The 15,576-nt window shown below is 33.6% G+C and overlaps 1 protein-coding gene and 1 pseudogene across 2 annotated transcripts; both read right to left on the reverse strand.

Annotated features, from left to right (window-relative positions):
- Positions 1-82: 82 nt before the first annotated feature.
- LOC125598490 lies at positions 83-5,170 on the reverse strand (annotated as a pseudogene).
- A 3,715-nt stretch (positions 5,171-8,885) lies between these two features.
- Positions 8,886-13,485, reverse strand: LOC106357481 (transcription factor bHLH123). 2 transcript variants are annotated; one of them, XM_013797143.3, is made up of 7 exons: positions 13,118-13,485; positions 12,310-13,006; positions 12,117-12,230; positions 11,646-11,711; positions 11,368-11,433; positions 11,192-11,242; positions 8,886-10,965 (listed from the first exon to the last, which is right to left on the reverse strand). In XM_013797143.3, exons 1-7 carry the CDS (start codon positions 13,354-13,356, stop codon positions 10,816-10,818), a joined length of 1,383 nt encoding a protein of 460 aa, XP_013652597.2. In that variant the 5' UTR covers positions 13,357-13,485; the 3' UTR covers positions 8,886-10,815. The 2 variants fall into 2 exon arrangements, with proteins under 2 accessions (XP_013652597.2, XP_013652596.2); XM_013797142.3 differs by having other exon boundaries at positions 12,310-13,009; positions 13,118-13,479.
- Between the last annotated feature and the right edge of the window lie 2,091 nt (positions 13,486-15,576).

Here is a 15,576-nt window from a genome sequence, read left to right on the forward strand (position 1 = left end):
TCCTGCACCTTTTTTTGGAAGCTTTTAGAGTTAGGATCTGATAACGTTTTTGGAAGGTGTAAAGGAGTATTCAGGAACTAACTCCCTCCTCCGTCTGGTAGTCCAGTCTGAGCTGGAGTTTGCGCTGAACTGCTAGAGGAAACGTCCATGTCTGAAACAGATGCATTAGGGTTGTTGAATATCCAATCTGTTGCTTTCTCTATATCTCCTCCCTGAATATAAATAATGTCGGTAATGAGACCAAAAAAAAAGATCCTCACCAAAAAACTACATTAATTTGCCGAAAAGCGTTAAAAGAAAGACTTTACCGAGGCTTTGAGTGCCTTTCGAGCAACCTCTTCAGCAAAACCAAAGGAGATTAGGTATCAACGCTTGATTGGTCAACGTCAGATGCCTGATGGGAGATTGGTGCGTCGATATCTATGATAACATTTAATACATCATCATGTTATAGGTTGGTAAAATCAAGCCTGGAAATATATTCAGCTACCTGGATCATCCATGTGAGAAAATAACCAGTTCGTCGCCTCTTCAACCCCAACATTAGACGTATTTATGGCGGCTTTCTGGCAATGAAGCTGGTTAAATCCCATTGAGACGAGTTGTGCAACTATCTCCTCATTGGCCACAGGCTGTGCAGTTTCCATCACTTCTTCTGGAACTGTACAGAATTAAGTCAACCATTATTCAGGCGAATTAGATGAAATAGCATTCTTTTACAAAATCAGTGACATACCGGCATCTGGCAACAGTTCTTCTCCAGGTTGAAGCCCTTGGCTGCGCATGTGGCTGATATCAATTACATCCGGAACATCAATGTACACATCTGTCTCATCAAGAAAAAAAAAAATAAGCATTGTGTATATACAATGCAAGTAGGGAAACATAAAAGGATTAGTGTTTCAGTAAGAGACCAAGCTTCTTTGGCACCCAGCCTGCATCCATAACAACTTACTTCCGCATGTGCAAGACCAAGTAATCTGGGAAAGACGTCAAACCAGTTGTCCTGCACAAATGTTCACCCACTCAAAGATTAGTATACATTGATTTTGTGCTAGGATTCACTAAGAAAAGAAACATCATACTTGATAGCTGTTGTCTTTCCCTTCAGAGCAGTGCTGTAGTAATCATGAATCTGCTCTGGTGATGCAAACGTTGCTAGACAAGCTTCTAAAGGAACTCGTGGGCGTACAATATCATCAGTTGACCTGCTTAGAATAATATCTTAGATACTGCAGAGAAACTATGAAATATACTAAACTTGAGTCAACTAACTCACATATTATTTTCTTCCAATCCTTTGCCTGCTTCTGGTTGTTAATGGCTTCTAATTCATCTTGATCAACAAAGGTATAGCAAAACAAAACACCACATAATTAAGGAACAGGCCAAATGATAAAAGCAAGCGGAACAGAGAAGAACAAGATATACCTTTATTAGTTGCCTCCTGCAGTGGAATGTTCAAAGAAAGAATACAGTCATCCCTCTTATTATATGAGACCTTCCCAGATGAACAAAGGATCTTTTCTTCTACTCCAAACTTGAAGCTCCTCGAGGGGTCTAAATCTGGTCTCGTGTTGTTGCCACGCTCAACTTTATCTAGCAAGTGGAGGAAAAAGTCGAGAGCATCCTACAAAACAGAATGGTGCTAGTTAGTGTGAAATCTTAATGAATTCAATAAAGAGATGTGTAGACAGGAGCACCAGTCAAAATTCTTAACATTCCAAAAGACATGGTTTTCACCTGCTGTCTCATAGAAGAGAACTCTCCATGGCCAGCAGCAACTACCGATTTGAACATGCGAGGAGGGATTCCTTCTTGCCTCTGTTATCGATTAAAGCCAAGCAAATATGTAAAGTCATTAGAAATCAACACAGTACAAAACAATTTGTGCCATCTTTGCGTATGTATATTTTATTCAAAAGACAATATGGACAAGATATTTAATAAACATATCAAATAGAATCTTACAGCTTCTGCAGTTGCAGCATCCTTCTGCATTTATAAGAATGGGAAAATCAATGTACTGAGGCCAAATGCCGTGGTTTGGATAATATAAGTCTCTTTAAATATTCATACCTCTGTTACAGGAATAGAGTACTTCCCAGATAGTAAACCATGTCCAAGCTTTGTCCTGCCACCAAAAATTTAGGAAATGAATATGCAAAACCCACATGCAACTTTCCTCATGGAAATCAGATTTAAAACAAACTGAACAGCATATTAGAACCAAGCGGAGAAATAACAAAAACTTGAGGATGGATCATGCAGATACAAAGCATCCACAAATATAATGTTAGAACCTTTTTATCTTTAGTGTGTCAAAAGTTTAACCGTATGATAACAGAAACTCAAGAGTATAAAACATAGTAATAATTTTTCTAGCAGAAACTCACAATTGCATATTGAGGTCCAAAGTTGGATCAGCAGGAGCCATTTCAAATGCCAACTTTAAGCTCTGATGTGAGAAGTATCTGCAACAATTTTAGTACAAGAAGTTACTACAGTGGATTCTACAAGGTTTGTTTTGCCTTTAGTTACTACAGTGGATTCTACAAGATTTGTTTTGCCTTTAGTAATACAAGTAATAAAAGGAAACAAGGCTAATGATCTACTTGCAAATAGTACCTTGAAATAAACGAATGGGTCGAGAAAAGAATCTGCATCGTAGCTGCCAAGTAGCAACTAGCAAAGGAAATGAAACGGGCATAAGGCATCAACAAGGAAATGAAATCCCTGATAAGATTTTAATTACAAAGAATACCTGTTCCCAAGATTGACAAGTCCAGTATATCCAGGTCCAAAAACTGGCACCAATTCTTTTCCACTCTCTTGTATACGGTTCCAATCAAAATTCGTATTTTGATCAAGTTCTCTTTCGGCAGTTGTCATTTCTGTCTGTAAAGATTGATTCAAACAACCCAAGAAAGTCGAGATTATTCAGATAAAAATGCTTTATCAAAATAGCATATCTTTAAGCAATAAACTAGCAAACAGGGACAGTAGAACAAGAAATAGCATAAAATAGTATGCAATAACACTGATGTGAGTCTACTTGCTCTTGGCAAATGGGAAATTTAGCCTCATACATGTGCCTACATGTGCCACGTATTTACAAGATGTTGAAGAAAACAAGGTTGTTTTGTGGCAGTTGATAGTGAGAAAAAAAAAGAGGTCAAGAGAGAAGCATTCTGGAACAACCAGCAGTTGACCAAAGTGACCCAGAAAGGGTATCTATACAAGCCCCAAAACTACAAGAATACCTAAGATTGAGCCTTTAATGAAAACGCAGTTTACGAGATTCATGACTAAGACCATACTGACCTTCTGCATCGAGGAGAAGTCGATTCCAAAATGGGCCAGATGCTGAGCCAGGAGTGGGTCCAAAACACTGTCATCTTCAGGGTAAGAATAAACATCTGCCAAAATATTTGCAACCGAAAGTGCTAAAGATATTAAAACCTTCCCACGAACATGAAAATGAACACATAAAAACAAAGTGATGAAGGAAGTCCAGCCGAAAGCTAGCACTCAACTGCATTATCTATTCACAACAGTGAATACGGATTCATCTTTATTTTGACAATGTATGTACGTACGGGATTCCAACCACATAAAACATTTCTCCACTAAAATTAGATTAAGGAAACAAGACAAGTTTCCATTACCTGCTGCTTCCAAGTCAGCGGTGATAGTTCCAAGTTTTACAGCAAGAGGGTAGCTTGTTTCCTTGTAGTGCTCAACAGCATGGTTGTTTCCACCAGTCCCATCCCAATTTTTCCTCCCACAGAGAATCATCCCATCGGTAAGATTAAGCCAGAGATTCTCCTTCTTATCACACTTGGCACATTTCCAACCAGAGGGAGGAATAACAACGCCGCTCTTAAGCTGCTGCACCGTCAAAGCATGTTCACTAGCTTTCTTCTCCTCAGCTGTCCAAGCTGCAACTTGCTCTCTCCGCTCAGCACCAACGGCACTCAGAACAGTATCAACCGCAATCCTCACCTATTATAATCACGAAATAAATAGAAAGAGCTAAATACATGCACAGATCATGTTGCTGTAAATCATTTCTCTAATACCTTCTCTGGTAGTTCAACAGAAGGGAAAGGAAGTGAAACAAAGTCTGGAAGTATGACTATGCTATAAGATTCCTCATACTCAGTCTCATTGTTGTCAAATCCTCCATCAACACCTGCAAAATTACAAGCAAGAAAATCCTCAAATGAGAATCTTATAAAACAGTTACGCCATTGCAATTCAGTTAGGGATTAAATGATTAATGCATATATAAGTCATGTTCGTTTGGTTGCCGCAGTTTTCCGATGTCGGCGTCAATGAAAATAGTCAATGAAAATAGTTGTTGTTCGTTTCGTAGACGCCGCAGTATTAATCGTAGACGCAGATTTTTCGGCGATCGACGCGAGGACGCAGCGTTTAGACGAAGACGCAGTACCGGCGTCAATGAAACGTCAATGAAACAAACAAGAGTTTATTAAAAAAATTGACGCAGAGGCAGGTACCTGCGGCTGCGTCAACCAAACGAACAGCACTATATATTTTTCTGAATCGGGGTCGAGGCGAATTGTTTCATACCAATAGCGAGGAGAGTAGGTTTCTTGAGAGGGCGATCCTCGGGAACAGACTTGGGAGTGTCCTTGATGTGGAGATAAACAGGATTCCCCGTCTTCTCGTGATTCCAAGCAACGTAGTCTTTTCCAAAAGCAAGGAAGCTGTTCATGTCTACGAACAATCCTCCTTCCGATCTCTGTAAACATCATCACCACACATCAGTGAGTCGCCGCCACTTCGAAAGAGTCAATAACAAGAAAACGAGGTGAGAGGGGTTATCGAGAGGTTTACCGGGGTGTCGAAGGAGAGGCAACACTCGTGCTTGTAGATGCGGTGGGTGGGTTCGGGGATCTGAACCCTAGACAAGTTGGATCGGAGAAGTTCCATAAGGTTTTTGGGGATGAAGGCGAAGTCTCGACGGAGAAAGCTCGACGGAGAGACGCTAAATGTGTTGTGATTATCTCAGCAGGTCTTTGTTAAAAAGGTTTCAGGTGAAACGGTGACGTTCGGCTGAAGTCCTTTTCTCTTGATTCTTGACTCAACTTTTGGGTTTCATAAGCAAAAACGAAAGTAAATCGTGTCAAGTAGGAAAAAATTCGTTAACCAACATTTGTTGGATAAGCTTAAAAAAATACTCCACTAAATGGAGGAATATTATTAGTATTACTCTCTGGATAGAGTTTGGATAATAATAATAATAATAATAATAATAATAATAATAATAATACAAATTAGAATACTGTACGGCCCAATAACGAATTTTATATTTACCCAATCCTTGGGGTACACATGAGAATATTGTACGGCCCAATAGATTTTGTAGTTACCCAATCCAAAACAGGAAAATAAACTATATGTAAAATAACTGGCAAATAATTTTTTTTTTGTCAACAACTGGAAAATAATTATTAGGTTTATATATATTGTTCCTAGGTGAAACGTTTTCGGTTAACGTTTGAAACACTAAATTCAAATGTTACAATTCTAATTTTGTTGGGTCATCATGTTTATTTTACTAATTTGTCTTCTTTTATTTTATATACTACTTTGGAAATAAGAAAATTCGGTTAGGTAACCAAACAAACTTGAAGAAGTGGATATGCAACTCAGTGTTGAATTCATTTAAATGCTCATTGCGGGATTTAGTTAACTAAGTTTGGCAACTTAAACACAAACCGTAATGCCTAAGCATATTTAGAATATGTTGTAAGTTATGAACTATTGTATATTGTTTTTAAAATTGTATACAATAATTATAATTCGCATTGTGCACATCTTTTGTTAAATAAGTTTACACTTCAAAGTAACTAACCAATTAATCTAATGTTCTAATTTTATGCTTGGCATGGATATAGTTCAGTCAGATACTGAAAAATTATGCTCTAGACTTCATATTTAAAAATTAAACACAACATTTAAAATTTTAAAAATATTGGATTGTTCCTCAGTCTTCTTGACATTCTTGTCAATTATTTAGATGACAATGTCAAAACGACGCCACTTTTCTAGATCATAAATTTTGGAAGATGGGACATCATTTCTCTTCCAGAAGAAAGTGAATGATCCATAAAACAAAAATATTTAGTAAAAATAAGAATTGTAAACAATGGATTATACAAGAATTAGATATCATCAGGGGCGGAGGCAGCATATGAGGAGGGGGTCAGCTGACCCCACTACTTTTAAAAATATATATTGTTTTGTTTTAAGAAAAATTTGTGTTGACCCCACTAAAAAAATAATTTTGATCCCACAAAAATAATTACTAAACACTGAAGCTAAAATTTAATTATACAACTAAAATAATTATACTTTATATTATTGAAACTTTGGAGTTATATTAGTTTTAACCTCATTTTTTGATAATTACCCAAAAATATAAAATTCCTAAACATGTTTTGTTATTTTATTCTTTAGTAATATGTTAGTTTAATCCCAAATTGTATTAGGTCTAACTAATTTACAATGTAGAAATATTATAAAACAAGTAAACATAAAAAGAAAATAAAATATATTCTTCTTCCTTGGGAACAGAAGATGACGGCGGACTCCTAACTCGTGCTCTAAAATTATTTTTTAGTTAAATTTTAGGTTGTTTTTTTTAGCCAATAAAACTGTCATAAAAAAGTTTCAAGCTATGAGTGTGCGTAGAGTAAAACTGCAATAATCATGTGTATTTTAGAGATAGAGATAGAGTTTTGTTTTTTATTCACTGTTAGCTATTTTTTCTTAAAAACTTTAAAAATACATAACACTCTAAATAAAGAAGCGGTCATTATACAACCATTTTTTTGTTTGAATAAATTTTTACATTCGACAGACAATAGAGTGTGCCTAGAGTATATATAGTTTTTTGTGGTATATAAATTTTATTTTTTTTATTTTTTTCCGATCCCTTTACAAAACATTTCTGGCTCCGCCACCACTGGATATCATCATGTAACAACAAATCAGATTCAACAAAAGGGTAGTTAAGTAAGCCACCAGGTACACGTGTTTGAGTAATGATGTGAATGCCAAAGGGAAAGTGCAAGAAATGACTGCTGGCTTGATTCTCATATACTCACAAGAGCCACATTTGGTCTAATATCTAGGCTTGAGTTAGCTTTCCTTGATATAATGCATCGTGTGATAACAAGAAGATATTGTTGGCTAGGTGATTTCAAGATAGATTACATGTGTTGGGCGAAAAAAAAATAGATAGTGGAGTTTTGGCAGAGAGACAATTAAAGTAAGTGTATGAATGATCCTGAAGAAGGAATGGTTATAATTTCTGTATTTTAATATAGATTTTCAAAACCAAACCAAATACCATTTTCTAAAGAAAACTATCGCAGCTACTACCAAATAAATAAGATAATCTGATATATGGCATAATTTATTTCTGACAAATACATGTCTGTCAGTCATCACTCATGAATTTTCTATAACTTTTGTATACTACATTTAGAATACTAATTGATAGATAAATCCAGTATACTAATGTAAACTCTTATGCATGAGCAAGTGCTAAATCCATGAATACGATTGTTAATTGGTAAAAAAAATTGTTGTTTATTGTTAATTGGTAATCACATCATTTATAAAGAAGTCTGCATGTACCTTTTACAACAATCTCATTTTTAGGATTTTCATATTTATAAAAGGAAAATTATAATGGATAAAACATATCAAGATCGACATGAAATTGATAGGTCAGTGCAATAATCTCACGTCACTATATCACACTGTGTTGGTTCAAAATTCCAGATAAGAAGTAAAAAGTTTTCTAAAACTACTAGAGTAGTTGAAAACAAAATAGCAGGACCAAGTTGGTCCATCCATTTTTCTCAAAACTATTCTCTTTGAAACTACTGCTATCCCTTTAGAGCATCTCCAATCCCACTTTATTTTTTCACTTTAAAATAGAGTTTAGAGTAAAAATGCTCCAATGATACTCTATTTCTCACTCTATAATAGAGTGAAAAATAGGTTTACTCCAAATATAGAGTAACTTGTTTTTTTTTTGTTCATCACTCTATTTTCTACTCTAAAATAGAGTACCATTGGAGCAAATTCAAACGATGGTCTTAAACAAACAATTCAGTGTAATAAAAATGGAAAGGGCACAAAGTGCTTTTTTATATTACAAAATTAATTCAGATAAAAACATTTTGAGAGAAAAATAAAAGTAAAACGATTGTGGGCCATCATTTTACTTCCACTAACATTATTCCAAAGTTATAAAATATATCTGTTCGATTTTTCTCTCTCTTGTCCAATCAAAATGTGCATATCAACACATTACTCTCTCTCTTATTCGTGGAATCTAATTATTCCTTTTCAAAAAACAATTGAATAGCTAAATAAAGAAAGAAACAAAAGCTCCTTTTCGCCATTATTAAATCATCTTTCTCCCTCTCTGAATCAATGAAGACTACTTGAATTATCGATCCCTACATTCTTCTATAACGAATATTTCATGTCTATCTTTTAGTTTTATACATACTATCGTATAACAGAAGCAAGAAAAGACTTATCTAATGTTTGGAGTTAATCGTGTGAAAAGAAAGTAGAACACTAGTAGAAAAATGTTATATAGACACGAAAATTTTCTTGACTAACGCTAATTTTTCGTGACTATACATTGATGTAGACACGAAAAGTCACGAAAAAATTTCGTGTGTATACGATCGTGACCAAAATTTACCGTGACTAAACGTGTATAAAACAGTCACGTTTTTGACACTGTTATTTTCGTGGTTTATATTTGTCACGCTTAGTGTTTGTGACTATTCCGTGACTATTTATTAAAAAAAAACAAAAAAAAATAATTAGCAAATTAAGAATTAATGAATTAAAAAACAATACAAATATGTTTTTCGTATATATGGTGTCATATACATATTTATATATCATACATATAAGTATAACATATATACACACATATACAAAAGCGTGAGCTTGACCGGAGATTTAACTTCGCCGGCACAGCTCCGCCCTAGCCTCTGGTTTGTCACGTCGCGCCTCTGCATTCGGTTAGTCGCGCCTCTGCCTGCGGTTCGTCACTCCTCCGCCTCGTCACTACATGCGGCATGTCTCTGCTATCTCATCCTTCGCCTCTGGTGTGCCTCCACTACTCCAGCTGTTCTTTACTCCAAATTGTCTCATACCAGATCTGTGAGCCGAGATGTTTGTACGATCTAGATCTGATGCCGAACATCGAATCTCCGTGTGCGAGAACAACTCCGACGATAACTGCATTTCACACCAGTCTCAGGCGCAACAACAACATCGTATCGTAGGAGTAGATTTGGTAGACAGTGAAGGAGATCTGGTGATGGCAGAAGGAAGAGATTCGGTTTGATAAAATACTATAGTGGTTGGTGAAAAGATTATGTGAGTGGAGTAGAAGAAAGGAATTAGGTGACCAGAATCGATGAAATCGATTTGTTTGTGTTAAGAGGAAGAGAATCGTTTGTAGAAGAAGATAATACTTGTTTACAGAGGAAAAGGTACATGGGAGAACGAGAGAAAAAGGAATGAAGTAATATGAGCCATTAGATCAAATTGATCAATGGTTAAGACAGTTATCCTTGTCAAAAGGTATAGACCAATGAGAAAATTTCACTAAAGTATCTTGCTTTTATCTTTCTTTCTTTTTTTTTTTTCTTTTTTTCCCGACTTTGTTTTCTTTTTTCTTTGTAACACATGCATCCTCTACCATTATATGTATTTTGTTATTATCGTTAGGTTGTTATTTCTAGGTATTTGGTTCATAGTTTTCAGATAATTTAGATTATTAGATATAAAATTTAAAAATGTAATGTAGAAGTTAACTTCAAAATTGAGGAATTTAAAATTTTAAAGGATTCAATCCATATTTAAAATGATTTAGTTCACATTTAAAAGGAGAAAAATTAAAAATTGTTTTTAAACTACAAATTTGACTTCTGAGTATATATAAAATTATATTTTTTATTTACATTTTTAACTAACTAGAATTTTTATATTTGAGTCATTTTATTATTTAAGTTTTGATGTTTGGATAAGGTTTGTGGTAAGGTTTAAAGTAGGGTTTGAAGTAGGGTTTGTGGTTATGTTTAAAGTTATGATTTGAAAAAAGAAATTAAAATCTTTTAACTCTGTATAAGAGTTAGATCTTAGTTTAAGCTATAATATAGTAAACTACATTGCATATTCAGAGTTTAGGGTTTCAAAATTTCACTTAGGGTTTAGAGATTTAAATAGTCGTGAACAAAATGTGACAAATTCATGACTACTTAAAAAAAGTAACACCATCTGGTCACGGTTTTTAATTATGTCCGATTAGTCACGAAATTATTGTGGCAAAACGTGTCTATATCTAGTCACATTATCTTTTGTGACAAAAACATGACTATTAGTGCCACGGAAATGACACGATTAGTCACGTTTTTTCCTATTTTCATATTTTGTGACTAATCGAGACTTTTTCGTGACTAATCAAAAAATAGTCACACACATAAGTGACTAAAACGTGACTATAGGAGTAATTTCTACTAGTGGAAGTCAAATCTCGATAGCAATCTCTATATATAGTTCTTCAGTTACACATTATTTTTTTATAAATCTAAAAAAAATGGGACAGACACTTTTCACTTGTCCGTTAATTGAACTCCCCTCTTCGTTTAAAATGCTAATGATTTTCTTATCAGCAAATCAACGTATATATATATACGTCAACCGACATCTAATATAATTTTTTCATCTATATATATGAATCTATCTAAAAGTCCCACCAAATGTAGGAGTCCAGAAATCTACTGTAGTATCGTGTGTCACTGGAAACGTGCTCGAAACTGGCACTAAGCATAAGCCTCGACTTCTAAGATCTGGCTCTTCTGATACGTCTAGCTCTTTGGGATGATCACTCTGCATCATTGGTAAATAAAAAGCTAATTAAACTTCAATAATCCTCTTTGATTGCAAAAGCATCTCGCTACATTGTTTTTTTGGAATAATGTTTTGTCAAATCTTGAAGATGAAGAAACCATTAAATAAATACATGTAATAAAGAACACGAACGAGAGCTATACTCTAATTCAATTGTATAATGATAACAGTAATAATGTACAGAAAACTATAATAAAATAACTACCTGTTGATGCTGTAAAGAAGCTCCACTTTTCATGTATGGGGTGCTCAGAGCCTGAAGTATAATCATTTGCGGGTTTGTACATCAGTAGAAATACAATAACTAACTTATACTAATATTGTGTAGCAAAAGAAAACAAAAAGTTATATACTATAAAAACAAGGGATGGGCAAACTTACAGAAACTTGTTGGTGTAAAAACTTAATGTATTCAATGGCTTCAGAGAGCACTGAGGCTGCGTCAGTCTGACACAAAACCACATGAGATTCAGTAAAACAAAATCTAAGAATTGTATTTCATTCATCATCCCCAAAAATAATATCTATAGAATAACATAGGAGTACTTTATAACAAAAAGAAAGATATACTAATAATGACAGTAGACAAATATACTAATACACACTCATCATCTTTCTGAAAGCTAAAGCAAAAAATTGCAGAGATAGAGAGAGAGTACCTTTCCGAAAGGTGAAACCAATTGTTGGAGCGCAGCGATTCTGTCCCCCATTTTCTCTTTCCTCACCTAATTCAGCAGAAACAAATATTTTAATATAATTAAGCAGAAAAAAACTTAAGAAATCTTGCAATCATGCAAGAATTTGGGGAAGAATGTTTGTATTAATGATATCAAAAGAATACAACTTAGAAAGCCTGCTTATTTTGTGAAAAAAAAATATATGGATATGGGTTGTCTAAATCAAAAATATTTTTGGATGGAAATGATAAAACCTAATAAACGTGTTTAAATTAGGGTTTTTCTTTAATTAACAAAAAGATTCGTTTTTTTTTTCTTTTGACAAAACCAGGGAAATATTTGTATATTTAAACCATTTATAAAAAATATCAATGTGCATAAAGATGCCTTTAATAGAGTCCCAAAAAGAAGCTTTTATTATTTTATATCTTTAATAATAAAAGCAAAATATACCTTGAAAGCTGGTGACGGAGACGCTGCTTCGCTCTTAGCCCTTTTCGCCGCCGGTTGATCACCTCCGCCTCTCTTTACATCACTGCTACTCGAATCTCGAATCTCAGATACACTCTGAACCGAAAACAATCCATATCTATGTAAAACATCCGTGGATATAACTCGTGCAGCTATATATATTATATATATAAACCTTGGGTTGCTCCTCAAAACTCGGCCGGTGAAGCTGAGGCGGCTGTATCGACGGAAAAAAGTTCGACGACGCGTCATGTTGAGTAGGACCCACGTTTCCAGCCGTCGCCGCAGGGTTCCAAAACGTCGCGTTGTTAGAGAATCTCAAAGGACTGTGTGGTTTCGGCGGCGAAGATCTTAAAAACCAAGTCGAAGGTAGCGCCGTCGCTATCTGGTCGTAGTTTCCGGTGGAGGAACCGAACTGAGAGTAACCAAGATTTGATTGCTGATGATTCCTCGACGGTTGCTGTTCGGAAGAGCCAGCCAAGTTGTAGCCAGCTCCTTGATGTTGATGGAACATAGCTGAAGAGGAGTTAGGAGTTGTTGATGTTCCGTACATGGTGTTGGTCGAGTTGTCAATAGAGAAACCTTGACATGTCACTGTGCTACTGTCGGTACTTGAGCTCCCATGAGGACTGAACTGAGGGTGATCTGAAAAGAACCCGCGGTTGCTGCTCGTCATGTTTAGCTGCGGTTTGAAATCGTTATTATTGATATGTGGGTCTCGCCACAAAGCTTGGTGGTGAGAGGAATCAGATTCTTGAAGCTGGTAAGACGTTGTGGATGACGTCGTGTTAGCGTTTGCGTTTGAGGTCGCATCTAAATTGAGATTCTCTTGAAGCATCCCTCCGAAGCTTGTCTCCGCTTTACTATCTCCTCTTCTTTTGTTCCCCGCAATGAAAAAAACAAAGGACAGAACACACAATCATTAAGTTTATTGTTACACAATGATTCGAACCAAGAAAAAAGGAAACAATCTGAAGACTCACAGGAGAGATTGATTCCATTGATCAACTGGTGATTGTGAAGAAAGCCCTAGACCAATCATCTGTAGATGGTGATCAGTAGCTAACGAATGATGATCTTGATGATGAAGCTTATCATGGAAAACAGCAGAACCACCAGATTCATTTGAGTTTGCTCTCATGGAAGAGGAAGAAGATATTGAGGAAGAAGAAGATACTTTCCACCAGCTTCCAGAGTTTATGAAATCATGATGATCTCCCATCGATTTTTTTGTTATCACTATGTGTGTAATATATATATATGTTGGTGAGGATCTTAATTTGTTGTGTCTTCTCAGATTGTCCTTCACATGAAATGATGATGAGGATCCACACGAGAGAGATACTTATAGTTGTAAATATTTATCAATTTATATTGGATATTTTTCTTTTTTTCTGGTAGGGTTTTCGTTAACTATCTGTGAAGACATCCGATTAATGTTTGGTTGACATTTTTTTAGATGGCTCTCGCTGACTCTTTTGCCCACGTCATACTCAACTTCTCCTTCTTTTTTTGCTTTCTCAAGAAAAATGTTTATTTTACATTGGTTGTCTTTTTTATTTCATAACTAGAGTCTTTGTCCGCGCTACGCGCGGAAAAGTGTGTTGATAGTTAATTTTCTGATTATAAGTTTCATTTTTTTTGTTTTGAATGGAAGCATTGTATTTTCCAAAATGATGGAAAAATTGGTGAATATCAAATTTATGCAATTGTTTAAAAACAAAAAGAGTAGCTTAATGGGAACATTGTATTTTCCAAAATGATGAAAAAATGGTGAATATCAAGTTTATGCAATTGTTTAAAAACAAAAAAGAGTAGTTTAACTAATCATAAGTAATATAAAAAGGAGATCAAGTCTTTTGAAGAACGTAAGGTTTGATGTGGACCATAAAAAGAAATAGCCTAAAATTGGTAAAAATTAAATTAGTTAACTTAAATTATATTATATACCAAACCATAGTTATTTATATAAAAAAGATACATACTTGTATAACTGGGTAGAGACTCTGTGTAAGTCCTTATTTGATTGTACCATCGTTTGGTGGATATGTTGGGCATTGTAAATCTGTGAATAGAATAATTTATCAGAAAAGCTTTAAAAAATTGTGGAAGTGAAAAGTTCTAATTTTAATTAAAAATACCTTTATTATGTTTAGGTCTGCTGCAAGCCGGTCATGGGCACAAGCAGTAGAAGCTGTGGCTTCCGACTGTCGATTAATATGTAATTTGTTTGAGATTATTTTTATATTTTTTTAATAAATAATTTTCATCATTTTTGTTTTATTTCAAGGTTTAAAGATATACAATGGATTTATATTTTTTACATTTGTTACTTTTTGTTTTTATTATTATGTGTATTCTTTTGTTTGAGATTATTTTTATAAATTTTTATTAAATGATTTTCATCTTTTTCTAGGTTTAGAGAGTTATACAATAGCTATACAATTCTCAAAACAGAAAATGAGTAGCATTACTAACATTCCAAATGCAAAATTACTCTGACGTGATTTTTTCATCCAAGTCTTTAATTTTCATTGACTGCATATTATATTATTTTCTATTTTTTGGTAATTCTTATTTAAAATTTTGAGTAATATTGATGGATTTATTAAAGTAAAATCTTATTATTGGTGTTTAGGCTATAACTAATTTTCTACATTGTTTTTAATTAGTTATTGAACTATATTAGATATGGTTAAGTAATGTTTTTTCCTAGTCATTATTATTTTAGGACTAATATTTGTTACCAACATAATTTTCTTTCCACTTTTTAATGGCAAATAATTTTATGAAAGTATTTGTTTCTCATCATATATAGTCTGCCGCACAAATATGGACCTACAATAAAATATATTTATTAAATTTCATTTTCGAATGCATATTTTTCTATTGTATATTTAAATACAGTAGAAAATCTATAAATTAATAATCAATAAATTAATAAACACTATAATATTTTTTGTTTTCAAATTGAATCGATTTAAAATACGACATAAACTGATAAAATAATAAATAATAAAAGTTTTGAATTTTTTTTGTAAATATATAGTTCATTAAAATCATAAATTAATTATTTATATACATAATATTTATATAAGTATAATAAAACATTATATTATATGTTTTATATTCACAATGTAATTCATCTTTACTTTTCTTAACACTTCAATATATTTTGATAATATTTAATAAAATTTAATGTAAACTACATTTAAATTCTATAAAGGAGAAATTTTACTTATACCACTTTTAAAACATATTTTATATACATCAAAGAAATTTAATTAATGCATATATGGTAAAATCAATATTTTTTAATTTATACAAAACACATCTTGTAAAACAAAAAATCTAAAATGAAATTTATACAAAATTAGTAACTCTATAAAATAATAAAATACCATAATCTCAACATCCTTAATTTGTAGAATTTTTACTGTAT

Source organism: Brassica napus, unplaced genomic scaffold, assembly GCF_020379485.1.
Source record: "Brassica napus cultivar Da-Ae unplaced genomic scaffold, Da-Ae ScsIHWf_1721;HRSCAF=2350, whole genome shotgun sequence".
NCBI classification, from domain to species: Eukaryota; Viridiplantae; Streptophyta; class Magnoliopsida; order Brassicales; family Brassicaceae; genus Brassica; species Brassica napus.

Excerpts from the sequence above, each read along its gene's own strand:
- LOC106357481 (XM_013797142.3), bottom strand. The coding sequence starts at position 13,356 with ATGGGAGATCATCATGATTTCATAAACTCTGGAAGCTGGTGGAAAGTA. Across the intron at positions 12,231-12,309 it reads GTTTTGAGGAGCAACCCAAG|AGTGTATCTGAGATTCGAGA; the intron begins GTTTATATATAT and ends TTTTCGGTTCAG. Across the intron at positions 11,434-11,645 it reads TGGTTTCACCTTTCGGAAAG|ACTGACGCAGCCTCAGTGCT; the intron begins GTACTCTCTCTC and ends GTTTTGTGTCAG.